Here is an 18,065-nt window from a genome sequence, read left to right as displayed (position 1 = left end):
TGGAGAATATATATATTTTTTATACCTTTGTCCTGGAGACTTACTGCTCGGTCCCTGACACTAACACATTTGACTAGGTCAGAAATACACCAGTAGAGATGATGTTTCCTTTTGGGTTCAAAAACAAAAACCCTTTTAATGAATAAAAGTTTAAAATAGTAAAAGAACAAGTTACATAAAGCATTTAAAATGTTCAATCACATCTTTTCCTTTATTCCTCTGTAATTGTGTCTCTAGTCAGGATAGAAAAGATAAAACATGTAAATAAGAAAATGATTAACAAAAAATGTTTTTAGCTATTTTATATACATTTCTGTTTGATAATAAAACAAAACAAACCCTTAACTAATGAGCAAAACTTTTAAGATAACTGAAGTTTAAATGCAAAGACAAAAACTTGATAAGTAAAAGATAAAATGTAAGTATGTTGATTAAATAAAAATGAGTATTTTTTACAAAAACTACAAATTCCTTTTTTATTTTGACCAATAACTGGCTGCAGCCATACCCTGAATTTGTCATTCCCCATTTTCTAAACGTTTCCCGCTTCTGGTTTAGCTCGCCTGTTTCTTTTCAAACATCCGGTTTTACAACAATTCCACATGACATGTCAGCAATGGTTCTGTGTATTTACACTAAAGTACATATCATATAATCAGGTTTACAGCAAATCACAATAAAGAAAAAAACATTAAAAATTATAAAAGAATATTTCTAGAGAACCTAGAATCTAAACCAACACTTTTCTTCTTCTTGTTGAATAAAGAACGAAAAGATAAGAAAACAATCTTTTATATAGCGCCTCAAGATAAAAATAACGAGGCGTTTCACAAAAACAATGCAAGTATAAAAATATTTAAAAAAAATGTTTATAAAAATTATGAATAAAAAAATTAAGGAGAGAGAAAATGAACAAGAAAGAGGGAAATCGGTGGATACGAGGAAAGGCATAACAAGAGCAGAACAAGGAAAGTGTGGTCAAAAGTAGCATGCCATTAAGTCTAAGCTAAGTGTGTGACCTACTTTTTATGTAAATTAGAAAGTTGAAAAAAAGGTGAGAGAAAAACTCCTGTTTTGAGAAAGCCTTCCCTAAAGCCCGGATCACACTGTGAGATTTTTGGCCGTCACACAGGATTGTTCACGTCACACTGAGAACTCCAGAAAGGTGGCACACTGTATAGAAAGATTTCAGTGAGCCAGACTGTACGACGTCTCTCTCCTGCAGGACACGCTGCATCATGAGCACACCTCCCAAAGCATACGTCACTAAGCAGACCGCTAACCATAACAAGGCTGAAAACATAAAAACATTTATTTTTAGCGTCTTTTCCCGTCTTCCAGCTAAACAGTGATCTGCTTGCTGGTCATTCATCCTTCTCCTTTATACACAAGAGAACCCGTTTAACAACAGAGAAGTAACAATCTGTCACAGATGCCTGTAATATCTAAAGTTTTGCCGTGATTTCTGTCTCACTGCTCCGCAGATCCACTCCATGTGACAGCTCACACCCGCGGTCGCAGAGCTTCCTCTGTCCCTCTCACAGATCACATGATCACAGTTATCACAATTTATCTGAGGATTAAAAATGTAGTTTAATTATTTTAGTATAACTTCAGTTTAACTTGGCCTAATAGAAATAAAAACTAGTGTGTAATTTATAATCCGCATTTTAAACATAAATTGAAACCGAAGCTCAGAGAGGCGGAGTCTTGCTGCTTTGGCATTCCAAAGGTGTGTTTTGATTAGTCGATCGCAGACAGAAATCGTAGGTTTCCAAGCACCCTGGTGTTGACCGTTTTTTGTCACAATTCTGCTCAGGACGAGGGATTTGGCAAAGACGGACAAAAATCGCACAGTGTGATCCCGGCATTAGATGAAGAGAAGCAGCTGGTGATTGTTCCTCCTAACCAGCAACAAAACTTGCCCGCAACTTTGCTGCAAAGTCGAGGCATTTGGTCATTTATAAGTGTGAGTTTGTGGTGGTAATGTGGCACATAATCATGCGTTTTCACAAAGATTATGTGATGGTGGGATAAAGTGGGTGGTGGGACCATCACAGCAGCATTTGATCTCGTCTAACCTGTACAATAAATAATTGGATTGTATGTTTAATGACTCTGCTGTCCTTTATCATTTCTTAACATGATAATCACCACCTGACTGGTCCTTTGAATACAGCTAATTGTGGTTAATGATCTAAATCATGTAGGCTACTCATTCATTCAAGGAAATAATTTTGGTTTCAAAGGTGGATGGTTAAACAAATGACATTATCGGGGGGGGGGTCACTGATACATTTACAAGGATAAAGCTGGGCAGACACTGTGACTTTTTCACTCGTAGCACTCAGCTTCAGCTCGAACTGTACGACTTCCTCGCAGGGCAGATCTCACGAGTCATGTGCTCACACTGTATGACCCAGTTCTCGGAGGTGACTGCTCACACTGTAGCAACACGTCGGACGTAAAAATATGCTACAAATAGCAGTTTTTACTCAACACGTCAGACTTTTTTGTCTCGACTGTTGTCCTTCGGGAGTGCTGCAGGGGGACACACAGGGATTTATGGGGGTTGGATGAGGAAGACGAAATAAAGAAAGTAAATTTATGTTTTGTGATCAGTTTAATTTGACATGAACACGACAAACACGCTTTCTTGACAATCTTTGTGAGTAAAAGAACGTGTAGAAATAAAAACGAACAATGTGTGTTATTAGGAAAATAGCGGACGAGCGGTGTTGATGCATGATTGCGCATGCACCGTGACCTTTTTGGGGTCGCAGCTGCTCTCAGCGCCGTTTCAATACTGCGATACCCTCACGAGGAACGAGCAAAATATCAAACACTCCACAAGTCTGCGCGAGCTCACAATTGCTGATCGGTAGCTGGTCACGTGGTGTTAATAGCCTCTCGTAACCCCCCGACACGACGCTCAGAGCAAAACTCGCCCCGATCTTGTGGATTCTCGCACGAGTGGAAAATCGGCTCAAAAAAGTGAAAAAGTCGCACAGTATACGCCCGGCTTAACAGGAACCCTTTTAGTTACATGGATGCTTTGTTTCCTGTGTGGACTCTCATGTGTTTCTTTATATTTCCCTTATGGCTAAACCTTTGTCCACAGAGCTCACAGGCAAAAGGCTTCTCTCCTGTGTGAACTCTCCTGTGTCTCTTTAAATTTCCATCTTGACTAAATCTTTGTCCACAGAGCTCACAAATAAACGGCTTCTGCCCTGTGTGGACTCTTGCATGTGTGTCTAAACCTCTCTTGTCGCAAAATCTTTGTCCACAGAGTTCACAAGTAAACGGTTTCTGTCCTGTGTGGACCCTCATGTGTCTCTCTAGAACTCCCTTTTGACTAAATTTTTGTTCACAGAGCTCACAGGCAAAAGGCTTCTCTCCTGTGTGAACTCTCCTGTGTCTCACTAAAGTTCCACCTTGGCTAAATTTTTGTCCACAGAGCTCACAAGTAAAAGGCTTCTGCCCTGTGTGGACTCTTAAATGTGTGTCTAAACTGCTCCTGTTGCTAAATGTTTGTCCACAGAGTTCACAAGCAAAAGGCTTCTCTCCTGTGTGAACTCTCATGTGTTGGTTTAAACTTGAATTTGCACTAAATCTTTGTCCACAGAGCTCACAAGCAAAAGGCTTTTCTCCTGTGTGGATTCTCATGTGATTGTTTAAACATGACTTTTCACTAAATCTTTGTCCACAGAGCTCACAAGCAAAAGGCTTCTCTCCTGTGTGAACTCTCATGTGTCTCTTTAAATGTCCATCTTGGCTAAATCTTTGCCCACAGAGCTCGCAAATAAACGGCTTCTGCCCTGTGTGGACTCTTACATGTGTGTCTAAACCTCCCTTGTTGTGAAATCTTTGTCCACAGAGTTCACAAGTAAACGGTTTCTGTCCTGTGTGGACCCTCATGTGTCCCTCTAGAACTCCCTTTTGACTAAATTTTTGTCCACAGAGCTCACAAGCAAAAGGTTTCTCTCCTGTGTGGAATTTTACGTGTCTCTTTAAAGTTCCACTTTGGCTAAATCTTTTTCCGCAAAGCTCACAAGCAAAAGGTTTCTCTCTTGTGTGGACTCTCATGTGTTTGTCTAAATTTCCCTTATGGCTAAATCTTAGTCCACAGAGCTCACAAACAAAAGGCTTCTCTCTTGTGTGGACTCTCATGTGTTTGTTTAGATCTCCCTTATGGCTAAATCTTTGTCCACAGAGATCACAAGCAAAAGGCTTCTCTCCTGTATGAACTCTTATGTGTTTTTTTAAATATGACTTTAGACTAAATGTTTTTCTACATTCATCACAACTAAAGGACTTTGGTTTTATCTGGACTCCCCTGCACGAGTCTACATTTTGCTTTGCTCCAACAAGTTTCTTATTCATACTTGTAGGCCTCATATCTGAATGACTTGTAATGGTCACATGCTCCTGGAGAGACTGCTTGTGGCGAAATTGTTTGCCACACTCAGGGCAGGTAAAACATTTGACAGACCTAAAATCTGATTTAGAAGAACTACTTTCATTCAAGTCTTTGTTTTCATCTTCAGTATTTTGCTTAGAGTCTGACAAGAGGTCAGAATTGTTCCCATCCTGGTCATCTTCATCCTCAATCATTTCAGTCTCATAGGAGTTTAACTCATCTTCATCAGGGTTCATATCTAGATTCCTGTGTTGTTCTGCTCCTCTACAGTCTTCTCTACTACTTTCTCAAGCTGACAAGAAACTGCAGCAAATGAAATCCTGGTGGCGTAAGTGTCCATTTCGTTAATCTGCTCCCCCTCTTCCACAGCCACATTGAGGGGCTCCTAGTCCTTCTGGCTAACACAGGGGCCTCCGTTCTTCAAGAGCTGCTTCTTTGATCAGCACCGTTAATGTGTTGAGAACACTGAAACACACAAAACAGAAATGTTAACCCTCTGGAGTCAATCCACATGCCGGTCAGATTACTCCTGATGTTACATCTGGCGAGGGCCGCCTGAGAAACGCTCCCCTGGCCCTCTTAATATGTACAGGAAACCACGATGGATAAACAGTAGAAATGATGTTCAATGGGACCAGGTGCTGAACCCTGCTAGGAGCATGCATGACATGCAGACACTTTGGAGTGCATGAAACGTGCGTCACCCCGCTGCACGCTAAAGCGGACACAGACAAACCTGTTCCTTGAGTTTCTTTCATTCAGTTAAAACACACCCGTCAACACCTTTCTGATTACCGTGTAAGGGGTATACAACTTCCTAAGAAATGGCTGGTTTCAATCACCCTTTGTAAGACAGGCTGTTTACAGGAAAGTGGAACAGATAAGAACCGATAAGACGGAATGACCAGTTCAAACTAGTTTCAACAGGTCATCATGTTCTCCGCATATAGTAGTAGTAGGTCGGACCTGTTCCCGGTGAGGGTTGGACTCCGCCAGGGCTGCCCTTTGTCACCGGTTCTGTTCATTACCTTTATGGACAGAATTTCTAGATGCAGCCGTGGTGTGGAGTGTGTCGTTTGATGGCAGGAAAATCTCGTCTCTGCTTTTTGCGGATGATGTGGTCCTCCTAGCTTCATCCAGCTCTGACTTCAGCTCTTGCTGGGTAAGTTCACGGCCGAGTGTGAAGCGGCTGGGACGAGGATCAGCACCTCCAAATCTGACACCATGGTTCTCGACCGGAAAAGGGTGGCTTGCCAACTCCGGGTCGGGAGAGAGGTCCTACCTCAAGTGGAGGAGTTTAAGTATCTTGGGGTCTTGTTCACGAGTAAGGGTAGGGGGGATCGGGAGATCGACAGGCGGATTGGTTCGGCGTCTGCAGTGATGCGGACGCTGAGCCGATCCATGCTCTCTATTTACCGGTCAATCTACGTTCCAATCCTCACCTATGGTCATGAGCTTTGGGTAATGACCGAAAGAACGAGATCGCGAATACAAGCGGCCGAAATGAGTTTCCTCCGTAGGGTGGCCGGGCTCAGCCTTATAGATAGGGTGAGGAGCTCGGACATTCGGGAGGGACTCGGAGTAGAACCGCTGCTCCTCCGAATGGAAAGGAGTCAGTTGAGGTGGTTTGGGCATCTGGTCAGGATGCCTCCTGGACGCCTGCCCGGGGAGGTGTTTCGGGCATGTCCTGCCGGTAGGAGGCCCCCGGGTAGACCCAGGACACGTTGGAGAGGTTACATCTCCAATCTGGTCCGGGAACGCCTTGGGGTCCTGCCGGAGGAGCTGGTGGAGGTGGCCGGGGAGAGGACGGTCTGGAGCTCCCTAGTTGGGATGCCGCCCCCGCGACCCAGACCCAGATAAGCGGAGGAAGACGACAACGACGACATCATGTTCTCTGCTGGGACATGCACACAGGCACACCCTAACAGTCACAGATAAAAATTGCATTTATATTGGCAATAAGTGTTTATAGTTGTAGGAGCCATATGTGTTTGTTTTTTTTTCTTTCTGCATACCTGAGAGGAGGCTTGGCCTCATTTGATTGGTAAATTGATTGTGGAAGCACCAGCCTACTTAAGCCAACACAGATTAGACTCAGGTGTTGCTGTGATGGGACAAACAGTTTATTTACTGTGTGGCGAGGACTGTGGCTGTGTGTAACGGACTCAGCGGACTGTCATTGGGGCAAGTAACACATTCATTGAAAACCGCTTTAACTGCTGTGAATGGATCATAAACTTTGTGGAAGAAGACAAATTAATAAACATCAACAGAAATAAACACAAGCAATTCTTTTAAACGCACATAAAGACCACCAACCGCCTCAGTAACCAGTAGTGCCAGTGTATAGGGCACTGGTATTACAATAATGATAAGCAATTAGTGTCAGTAATTTCCCTAACAGATTCATACTAGCCTAGATGTCTGGAGAAATGATCCAGTCTGCCTAATAAAAGATAAAATGACTACCTATTAGATTTTTAAGGACTTTAAATTTTTTAAACTTAATTTCTACTTCTGCAGTTGTTAATATATAAAAATAAATTAAATTTGAAACAAAATAGCTGTTGACACCTTTAATTTAATTGATAACTATTAGCAAGAATAATAATTGGACTAGAATCATTTATTTTGTTATCTAAAATAAGAATTAGGCTACAAAAGGTGTGATTGTTGAATAAATGTTAAAATGGGAAATGGACCACCACACAGAGGAGACGGTCATGCTTCTGCTCACAGACCGATGCCATGAATAATGAGGTGCTTCATTAAATTGCTAGAGACATAATTTAGAGACATAATTTAGCTCCGTTTGATTTTACTTTACCTAAATGCAGCAACAGCTTTTCCACAACCTCGGAGGAGTTTAGATCCGGGCAGGTGATGTGCTGCAGCTCAGGAATATTCTACTGGGAAAGAACAGAAATTTAGCACAGAAAATATATTTAGTACTATTAGAACGGGTGGTGATGTGATGGTTAACTTACTGCTTTAGCAGCACACTGCTGTGTCACTCTCTCCTGCTGCCACACAGCTCTGGGATCAGTGAAACAGACAGCCCCGGCCGATCGGAAAAGCTTCAGAGGGGCGTAAATATAATGATTAATTGCAATTTTTGCACTAGGACAGAGCCAACCCCTATATATATGTGTGTGTGTATGTGTGGTTAGAGTTTTCAGATATTATGCTTCATGCGTGATATTATCTGTCTGCAATAGAAACATGTAGAAACTGTATGATGAGGCTTATGCTAAAAGAACACAAGCTTTCTTTGTGTCTAGAAGAGGATGTCTCCCACATGACTATTCCTTCTGCTGCTGATAAACTGGGGGGTGTCTAGAACACTAAGTATGGATTGTTCCTCTCTCTCTGTGGTCAGAACCATTCTGACTCGGTTCTTATCACAGTAACAACCCCTCTTTGTTTAATAAAAACTGCATGAGGAGCAGGCAAGATTCAGAACATGCTTCAGAGTTTGCTTGTTCTCCTCTATAGAGTAAAAACTCAGCTGATGCCTCAAAGTTGTCTGTCTGTTCCAGTCTTGGGGTTGTAGGGTGTATATATATATATATACAGTAAAAACATGCAAATGGTGAACGGTTGGATTTAAAATGATGACTTTTGTCATCAATGGCAGTGAATGAGTTATAAAGACATGGACATCAGCAGCCTACTCTGATCTTTTCATTTTTAAATGGCAAAATGACATTGGTAAAAGTTGTAAATTTTGGTAATGATAAATTTTCAGTTTACTGCCCATGTCTAGATAACTTCATTATTATTTAATACAATTTTATCACGTGATACTGCTCATTTCCTTATGTGTGGGTGGCAGCTTTGTGTTTCCATAGGTATGTTCTGTTTTTGTGGAGCGTTTTATGCCATTGTTTAAGTTAAAGTCCCATAGTTAACACACACTGGTGTGTGATGAAAATTGCCCTTTACATTTGAACCATCCCCATGGGGAGTGGTGAGTTGCAGACACGGTCGTGATTGGGAACTATTTGGTGGTTTGACCCCCCAATCCAACACCTTTAAGCAGAGTGTCAAGCAGGGAGGCATTGGGTCCCATTTTCAAAGTTATTGGTATGACCTGACCAGGATTTGAACCCTAATCTCCCTGTTGTTGGTCTTTTTCTTCTATGAGACCAGACAGGTTCGGAGTAATGGAGTGGAAACCTATTGTTGGTAGAGAGAGTGGAGTCAATAACCAGAAGATCGGTCTGTTTTTCACCGCTGCAGAGGGGAGAACGGAACAGCTTCCCAACTAACACCGCGTTTAGTTCTGTCTGCTGCACCCAAGTGTTCTCAAACTCCTTCTGACCATGCAGCTGTATTTATTGAGAAATAATGGAATGTAACATACGCAGTCTGACATCTGCACAGGCAGATGCACGTCATTAGTCTTGATAAGCAGGAGCTAATTGCCTTGTTAGTCAGGAACTAATATATCACAAGAACATGTAATTCTGAGATTAGCAGGAACATCCTGGTACATCCTTGATAACAGAGACACACGCTGGTACAGAGAGAAACTGGAATGTCTCACTCCCTTTTGGAGTTATGCAGCTTTTTAGAGCTTGTGCAGGAGAGAAGCACTTAATATTATAACATGATTCCATAATGTAGAAAATAGCATATGATAATGTATAAAAGAGCTTATATGAGAGATACATATATTTTCAATGTCTCAGGGCAGACACTCTACCACTAGGCCACTGAGCTGGTCACCTGTGTGGGGAAACCCCATTGGATTTCATATTGTTTGTAGTAATGTTCACATATGATGGCAACCAATAATTTAAATGTTTTTCTCAATAAAATTAATAAATAAAATTGCCTCTGTAAAGTACAGTACTGGAAAAACCTCATCGTGAACATCCTTTTTTTTAGGACTGGATCAGAATTTGTCCACCACACTGCTCATCTGTCGCTCCCCCATCTGCACATAACCCTGTGTGCAAAAATCACATGTCACTTTTTTTTGAGTGGCATGGTTCATACTCATCTTACACCTTTACTGGCTTCAGGGTAAAAAGTGTCTCCATGGTCAATGTTGCAGTGTGGCTAAATTATATTCTCTCTTTATATCTTTAGATTTATTTATATTTATGTACATGATTTAGACCAAATTCTCCTATAGAGGAAGATGTATAGGTCTTTGTGATAACATGCTTTTTCTTTTTAGAGAGCAGATGTTTCATCACGGGCCGAAGTGTTCATAATCAACGCTAGGGCTGCAACTAACGATTATTTTCATAATCGATTAATCTGTCGATTATTTTTTCGATTAATCGATTAATCGGTTTGTTATTGTTTAGCTATTTAACCTATACAAGAGATGAATACATTTCAGTTAAGAAAAAGAAAAACATAAGAGAATTGTGCAGTTGACTGCAATCTATTTTATTGCACATGACCACAGTCAGCAGTGTAAAATGAGCTAAACAGTGCAAAATATCAGTCCAGAATAATTTTTTGGCATCAAAATATAAGAGGTAAATTCCATAAAAAATAATGTAGAATCTGGAATAGAGTTTGTAAGTGGTATGCATTGCTGGGGGTGAGTGTCTTGTTCCCCATGTAGTTGTCCATCGTTGCTTGTTTTTTTCTGCATAAGAAACACAAATAACCTGAATTAAGTACACATATAAAATAAAGCAGCACACACACTGCAACACTAAATCAATATTACATTATTTGAATTAATTAACAATATACAGTGATCATTTATTTTGACAAAAATGTGTTGTGAGGCGTTTTACAGCGTTAGATAGTAAAACAGCCTTTTAATAGTTAAAAAAGGACTTTCTGAATTTCTCCTGTATTTAAAAATTGAAAGTGTACAACTATGCCGCGTTATATTCACCTGGACACAGCTCGTCTGTATATTTTTCTCCGCGGAGTTGTCCTTTTTTGAATGAGGAACATAGTTATGGGTTTGTGCCGTTTTTCTCTTAACGAGAACATTCTTTTAAACAGACGTGCTAAATTTGGCAAGTGCATGATACACAACACGGAGGAGATTCACGATTGCATCTAGTCAATCAGAAGTAGAACACCGTAAACTGAGGCGGCAAAAAAAAAAAAAAAAACATGTTTAACATCCACTATAACGAACTCAGCTAACACTAAGTCCCAAATGTGATCTGCGTTAGCTTGTTTATTTTCTGTTACTTACCGGACATTCCTCTGCTGCATCAGCCCCCACGTTTTCGTCTCAAATGTTCACTTAGGGACGTCGTGCTTCCGTCGTGCCATGGTTTTTGCATATTTTGTAGGTCACCGGTCTTTTCAAGGCATCTAGTGAAGTGCTCCCATACTCGTGAGGTTTTTGTCCGGGGTTTCTCTTGTTTTGTCGCTTCTATTTTTCTTCCGTATTTGTTGTTGATCCGCCATCTCTCACAGCAAGATGCGCGTCAGTAACGTGATACGTCATGAAAACCGAGGGCACTTATTGGCTAATTTCTTCTTCTACGGCCCCACTGGTAGATCAGTGGCTCATTACTGCCACACACTGGCGGCAAATTTAACAGATTGTAACCGATGTCAGATTGTGGTAAAAAATAGACTTTATGCGGTAAAATATGATTATTAAACAACTAATCGATGACTAAAAAAGTTGTTAACTATTTTAATAATCGATTATAATCGATTAAATCGATTAGTTGTTTCAGCTCTAATCAACGCATTGAGAGGCTTTGGCGTGATGTGTGGCAGTCAGTGGTATGCAACTACCATGCAGTGTTCCAGTACATGGAAACTACGGGTGCTCTTGATTCTGACAATGAGATCCACCTGCTGTGCCTGCACTACGTAATGATTCCAAGAATCAACGCCCACCTAAATGTCTTCAGAAGAACTTGGGACAGACACCGCATTTCCTCTGCTGGAAACCGCTCCCCTGACCAGCTGTGGATCTCCGGGCAATTGACAAGTGAAGTGGAACCAACTCAACCAGTATGATAAATATATTTGTATTGTTGAGTACTGCTCTGCTTTTACATGTTAAATGTGCAAAAAATTTTGTCATTAATATTGTTTTGAATATTTGTTTGTCCACACAGGTCAGCCTCAGTGAATGGGGCAATGACTTTGAGGGACCTTTACCAGCCTCTGATTCCACTGCTGACATTGTCGTGCCAGAGCATCCAGACTCACTAATACAAAATGTCAACAGATTGTTGGACAGAATAGACCTGTTAACAGCCAGCTCATGATTTGGAGCAGACTTGTACATGGAAGCACTGCGACTGGCTGAACTTTAATTCTCTTCTTAGTGTTCAAAGTAGTTGCTGTTTTTAGCATCAAAGTAACTTGCTCTAAAAGTGTATAATCAAACTGTAAATGCCTGATCATGTGCTTCACTTGAAAAAAAAAAAGTCTGTCATGAGCAGGACTTAAGATAATGTGTCAACATAAAATGAACATATATTGATGGCTAAGACACAGATGGGCTGATGACACGTGTGTTCCTTCTTGATTTGTGTTAGTATTGTTTATTTTTTTTTGGGGGGGGGGGGTGTTATTGAGACATGAATACTTGTAGCACTACATGAATGTCATTCCTATACCTTTTGTGAACGAACAACCAGCCCTTAAACAAATTGCACCAAAATGCAAAAATGACTACACAAGTCTACAACACTGTTAAACACTAATTTTTATCAGTAAAATATGTGACTTTGTTGTGATGTTGATGAATTTCTTTAACCCTCCCACTGTCTATGGGTGACCCCGCGAGGAAAGTTTACCATTGAGCAGGGTTGATGGTTTATCCCTTGAAGTCCACGTGGCAGGGGTGAGGTGGTGTTCACTCCTCACCCCTACCACATGGACCCAAGGGATAAACCATCAACACTGCTCAATGGTCAGCTTTCCTCGTGGGGTCACACACCTTTTCAACAGTGGGAGGGTTAATCTACAAAAACACTTATTGAAGAATGGCTACAGTTTTATTGAGCTTTAAATTTTAATAGATTAGCAGGCGGTGACTTAAATAGGCTACAGGTTGCTGACTAATTAAATAAAGTTCTTTTTCCACTTTTAAAATTCAGGTCAAACTCCAGCTGTTTGTTGTAGTAAAGTTTGACTTACTGTGTGTGGTATAAAGTATAAATTCAGCCATACTCTTATTTTTCTTTTGACAAGATCATCTGAGGAGAAAACTTCACATCCCATAACCTTCAGCAGAGACAACAGTAAGTTTAGTGCAACAAAACTATTGTTCCCCTAAGGGAAATGATTATCAAACACATTTTACATATATAGTTTTAATAAAGATAACATCAAAATTTTAATAATTACTAACCTGTAATTCAATACAAAGGATTTAAAATCCAGAGATGAAAAGTACATATTAGTTAGCTCTGGCTTTTTCTCTGATATGTGCAAGAAAACCAAACTATTTAAAAAGAAAACGCCATCAATTAATAGAATGGAGTTAACGCAGCACCTGATCAACGCTAACAGGCTGTCAGCTTTACAATATGCTTAAAGTTAATCTGTATAACAGTGTGTTCTGTCAAAGAAGCAACTGTGATTGCAGGTCTCGCCGTAAGTCATACGTTTAATAAAAGTTAAAACAAAAAAAAAACCTGCATCTTATAGAGTAAGTGACTCTCCGAGACATGCTAATGGCTAGCCTCTACGATGCTAACGCCAGCCTATCCATGCTAATGGTCCGTCGAGGAGGTAGGAAATCCAGCTAGTGGCAAGCCTAGGCACGCTAATGGCTAGCCTCTCCCATGCTAACACCAGCCCGTCCAGGCTAACGCTAGCCTATCCATGCTAATAGACAGCAGAGGGAGTGTGAGATCCAGTCAATGACCAGCCGAGGGCAGCTAGTCCCTAGCATATCTAGTAGTGACGCCGGTAAAGGTGCTACTTCTCAGTAAGCAGCGCCAGCCTCTCAGTTACCGGCGCCAGCTTATCATTAATCAGATCAGTAGTTTGCTTCGGAACTTCTATAGCCTCCTGCTGCTGGGCAGTAGTCTTAATTTTGGCCCCCATACCGCGCCATGATCTGGGAACGGCGGCGCAGCGCTTGGAAAGAGCCGAGACTGAGCAGCAGTTCCGAATAAATAAGGAAACTGACTTACTGGTGGTGGGAGACAGTGTGGAAAGATCCATTTCCTGGTTTGAGGGCTGCCTGAGAACTCGGATCGATAGCTGGCATGAACGACGACTGAGTGATGAATGAGCGCCGCCGCGGCGGCACTTCTCTAAATAGAGTCGGCGTGATGACGTCGACGAGACACGCTGGTGATGAGAATGCTGGGAAGTGTAGTAGTCCGCCAGTTGGGTCCGTAGGGGGTGGTCAGGAGGAGGAGTTCGTGACAGAGACAGTGTTTGAACTATCCTGCATTCTGATGGCAGAAAACTTTCTACATGCACCCTCCACACCTGATGAAGCAGTTGAATTGTACTTATTTTTAGGAGCTGGCATACGTACAAACTTATGAAGCTTGTGATATTAGCTTTTTTTTAAAAAAGGAAATTTTGCCCTGCAAAGGACTGGTCATGTGCCAATGGTGGCTCCACCCCTTGCCTGCAGACAGTTGGTGATAGGCACCTCTCCACAAACTGTAAAAGATAAGCAGTCAAGAAAATTGGTGGAAAATAAAATAAAATGTTTCCTGCTTTTCATCAACTTATATGTATTTTGCTTTAAATTAGACCCTCACATGCACCTATACTGATTTCATCATAATGTAAGAATTTTGCTGCTCAGCTTGATGTTGGAGAATTCTTGTTGCGTATGACAGCAAAAATATGTCGGGACATAAATGGAGAATTAACAAAATACAATCCTACCTTTACTCACTGCTCGGTGTACATTCTAAATATAATTTGCATTATTTATAAAAGCAAGACTTTCCTGTTCTCTGTAACTGAACACTGAAATCAGAGTTATAAACTGTGATGAATATGATTTGGGTATGGTAAAATGAACTGAAAAATAGGGTGGTCACGTGGGTCTGATGCTCATTAACTATACAGAAATTTAGGCTTTTAATACACTTAAACAGAAGAGTGAGAAAAAAATTCACCCCCCTCAGAGTTGTCATGAATGTAAACTAGATCATTTAAACAAAAAACATGTTTTGGAACCAGGCTGTAAACATGTTTATTTCTGCTGTGAATTTGGTATTTTTAACATGGGAGTCGATGAGGATTTGCTCGCTTCTGACACCAGCCCCTAGTGGATGATGGTGGAACTGCAATTTATTTCACTTCCGGTGTCGGTACAAGATCTGCTCGGGTGCAAGATCGGCTCGGGGTCCTTCGACTGCCAATGACGTCAAAGTACGGCAAACCCACTCGGACAAAATACACTACACATCTATACTGTTGGAAAGAATTTAGCAGTTTCGTTATTAAAATAATGTTTCTTACGACGTAAGTTTGTGTTTATAATGGTATTTGTAAAATAAAACACTATATTGTATTCGTAATGTTGAACTCCTCTTTGAGCACATCCCTTGAAGGATCGTAGGTATTAGCAACACCTGTGAAACAGTATTTGCAGGAAAGAAGTGTGTCCCGTTTATTGAAGTATTTTGTGTTTAGAGTTTTTGACGTCTTGTCCAAGCGTAGTTCAGTTACGCTCATAGCTGCTATAGCCAAAACTCTGGAGTTAAAAGTTTTCTGGCTTTACTAAAATACCTGTCTGTACTTATTTGATTGATGGTAGTTTTACTTTCTATTAGACTCCAAATGTAATCATTTGGCACGTTTCTAATTCATAATTTGTAAGAATGTAATCGGTGATATTAGCATTAGCATTCCTATGGGTTTTTGGTTTTTCCACATATATTAGCATTGTGCTAACCACTCGCTGCCAAATTGCAGCCTTTGCGATTAGAAAATCTCCTTTTGTCACATCGCAATTTAATTGCACATGCAGTTAATCATTCAGCCCTAATATACATGCAGCTCTATGCTAAAAGTGTATTTTCAAAGAGGTAATGATGGATTTCTTTGTAAAAGTTGTCCATCTTTCCAACAGAAAGATTTGCCTGGACCAACGTAACGTGATAACAACGTAACGTGATTACGTAATTCCGTAAGGTTCATGTTCAGCCAATCAACTACTTTGACGTCATCGGCAGTCGACGGACCCCGAGCCGATCTTGCACCTGAGCAGATCTTGTACCGACACCGGGATTGCTTCAGTTTTTCACCCACATTGTGGGGGCTTGGGTAAAGCCCACATAAACAGAAATGTGCACCCCAACAAATAAGACAACCGACACCCAAATCACATCTGTCAGCCAGAACCGGCCCGCTAGCAAAAAAAAATTAACCCAGCAAATCATTTTGTATTTTCACTATTTCTTAACTTTTGTTTTATTTATTGACTTTCATTCATTAATTATAAGCTCTTAGGAAATGCTTTCTGAAAAAGTTAGGAAATATTCAAAAGATAGATTAGGTTAATAAATAAGATGATTACAGTAATAAATAAGATAGATGGATAAGGGATTGATCTTGTGAAGGAGATTTTCAACATTCATAAAACCAGATAAACAATGTCTAGAAGGAGGTAGCAGCAGCAATGGAACAACAGTTTCAAATTATTTTATTTACATAAAAACTATTAACAGACTGAAAAATGTACTAGGTTTTCTTTGCAACAGCTACAGATGAAAGGTGATCCCACGTTGTTTCGATTCGTCACAGCGGCGATTCAAGCATCCGTAGGCTGCACAAAAGTCAGGCATGTTGACCCTCAAGCTTCACAATGAATAAAGGTGTATTTCTGCAAACATAAATCCAGAAATGTCCCGTTTTAATATGTGTGAGTCAGAATTAGAGCAAGTGTGTGTCAGCAGAGGAGTGTTTTGAAGGGTTTTTTAATGTCAGACTGTTTTTAAAATTCTGGGGATGGGAGGGAATGTGGGTATGTGGGGCCTTTTTAATTTGTTAAGCACTTTGAGTTGCATGTAATGTAGGAGTAAGTGGCAGTACGCAGATTGAAAGGAAAAACAAACAAAAAACTAAATTCTATTCAACAAACCACTTTGTTATACTCAATCGCCAACTTATTGTCACATTATGCAGGCGGTTAGGGCCCAAAAATGCAGAACACTCAAGACAGGAGAAAGTGATGAGTAAATCCTTTATTTAAAGGAGGAGGCTTGGTCCAGCAGTCATAAATCAAAAACGGAAGCTCAACACACGAGCTCGAGCTCGAGCTCGGACTCGGGAAGAACACGGGAGGGAACAGGAGCAACACAGACAAGTATAATGGACCGACAAACACTGAAGGACGAGACAGGGTTTTTAAACACAGAGGGAGGTGATCAGGGGAACGGTTGACAGGTGTGAGGAGTGAAATCTGGAGGGAAGGCAGGTGCATTCAATTACCTAAATGAGGGGAAAGAACAAGCAGGACGGCAGACAAACCTAAACCTATAAAACACGGATAAACTAAACCTAAAGACAGAGGGCAAACATAAACAACTAATAACTGGATGGATGAGGAGAAGTAATATCAGGGAGTGATAGGAGGACACCTGAGGGAAGCCTAGAGAGAGGACAGGAGGGGCTGAGGCCCAGAGGGACACAGAACAAGACAGGAGCACAGGGACACTTATATTTCCTGTCTTCACCATTTAACAAAGTCTTTACATTCATCTCCCACCTCCTATGTTTTTTAATTTCTCTCGAAGTTTTCCTCTACTTTCCTCATATTTTGTAGTTACATAAAACATGTTCCACAGTTTCCCTCTCTACCCCACATCCACACAAACCCGTGGGATGCTTCCCTATCAGATACATAGTAAGCCCAGTATGTCCCATTCTGGGCTGCGCAGTGGTTAGAGTTGTTGCCTTGCAGCGAGTGGGTCCTGGGTTCGATTCCCGGCCTGGGACCTTTCTGCATGGAGTTTGCATGTTCTCCCTGTGCATGCGTGGGTTCTCTCTGGGTACTTCGTCTTCCTCCCACCGTCCAAAAACATGACTGTTAAGTTGATTGGTCTGTAAATGGTCCTTAGGTGTGTGTGTGTGTGCATGGTCCTTTGTCTTGTTTGTCTGTGTTGCCCTGAGATGGACTGGCTCTCTGTGTACCCTGCCTGATTGCCCGTTGACCGCTGGAGATAGGCACCAGCCCCTCAGTGCCCTCTTTGCTAAGTGTCCATCGTCCTCACATCCTTGAACACTTGCCCAATAATTTAAAGACAGCTGTTTATTTCTAAGCAGTATTGGCGTATAGGTGTAGTTTTCATCGTTCCACAACACACTCTTAATGCTTGGCTGTCAGGTTTAAGCACCTAAGACACCATATAACAACACAACACAAGGAAAGAGATACAAAAGTCAGAATTCTGTTTTTAAGCTCGAGGAGAATGACGGAGACAACACAGTGTGATCTCCACCTCACTGTGTGAAATCCCTCGCCACTCTGGCCTTTGGAATCCGAGCGTCTCTATTTACTACAAGCTGGGAGCTCCCTAGGTACATGCCTGAAGAGCTGATCTGAAGGGAGGGGGGGAAACACAGCTCTCAGTCTTTAATTGTTACAAGTTTCAAACAAAGAGCATTCGTTATTACACAAAGAACTTTCAGTGTCTAATCACACGATGAGTAGCAAGCAGTTGCACGAGTCAGCAAATGACAGATCAGCAGATCTCCTCAGGTC

General features: G+C 41.2%; 1 protein-coding gene across 2 annotated transcripts; it reads right to left on the bottom strand.

Annotated features, from left to right (window-relative positions):
• Window positions 1-104: 104 nt before the first annotated feature.
• On the bottom strand, window positions 105-13,644 carry LOC107393009 (zinc finger protein 235). 2 transcript variants are annotated; one of them, XM_054752042.2, is made up of 4 exons: window positions 13,522-13,644; window positions 7,408-7,497; window positions 7,248-7,329; window positions 105-4,885 (listed from the first exon to the last, which is right to left on the bottom strand). In XM_054752042.2, the coding sequence occupies exon 4, from the start codon at window positions 4,654-4,656 to the stop codon at window positions 3,043-3,045; it is 1,614 nt and encodes a 537-aa protein (XP_054608017.2). In that variant the 5' UTR covers window positions 4,657-4,885; window positions 7,248-7,329; window positions 7,408-7,497; window positions 13,522-13,644; the 3' UTR covers window positions 105-3,042. The 2 variants fall into 2 exon arrangements, with proteins under 2 accessions (XP_054608017.2, XP_054608018.2); XM_054752043.2 differs by having other exon boundaries at window positions 7,248-7,326.
• Between the last annotated feature and the right edge of the window lie 4,421 nt (window positions 13,645-18,065).

The sequence above is a fragment of the Nothobranchius furzeri genome, chromosome 8 (genome assembly GCF_043380555.1).
Source record: "Nothobranchius furzeri strain GRZ-AD chromosome 8, NfurGRZ-RIMD1, whole genome shotgun sequence".
NCBI lineage: Eukaryota > Metazoa > Chordata > Actinopteri > Cyprinodontiformes > Nothobranchiidae > Nothobranchius > Nothobranchius furzeri.
This window is presented reverse-complemented; position numbering and strand designations above follow the sequence as displayed.

Bases quoted from the DNA above. Each gene is read 5' to 3' on its own strand.
- LOC107393009 (XM_054752042.2), bottom strand. From the start codon at position 4,656: ATGAACCCTGATGAAGATGAGTTAAACTCCTATGAGACTGAAATGATT.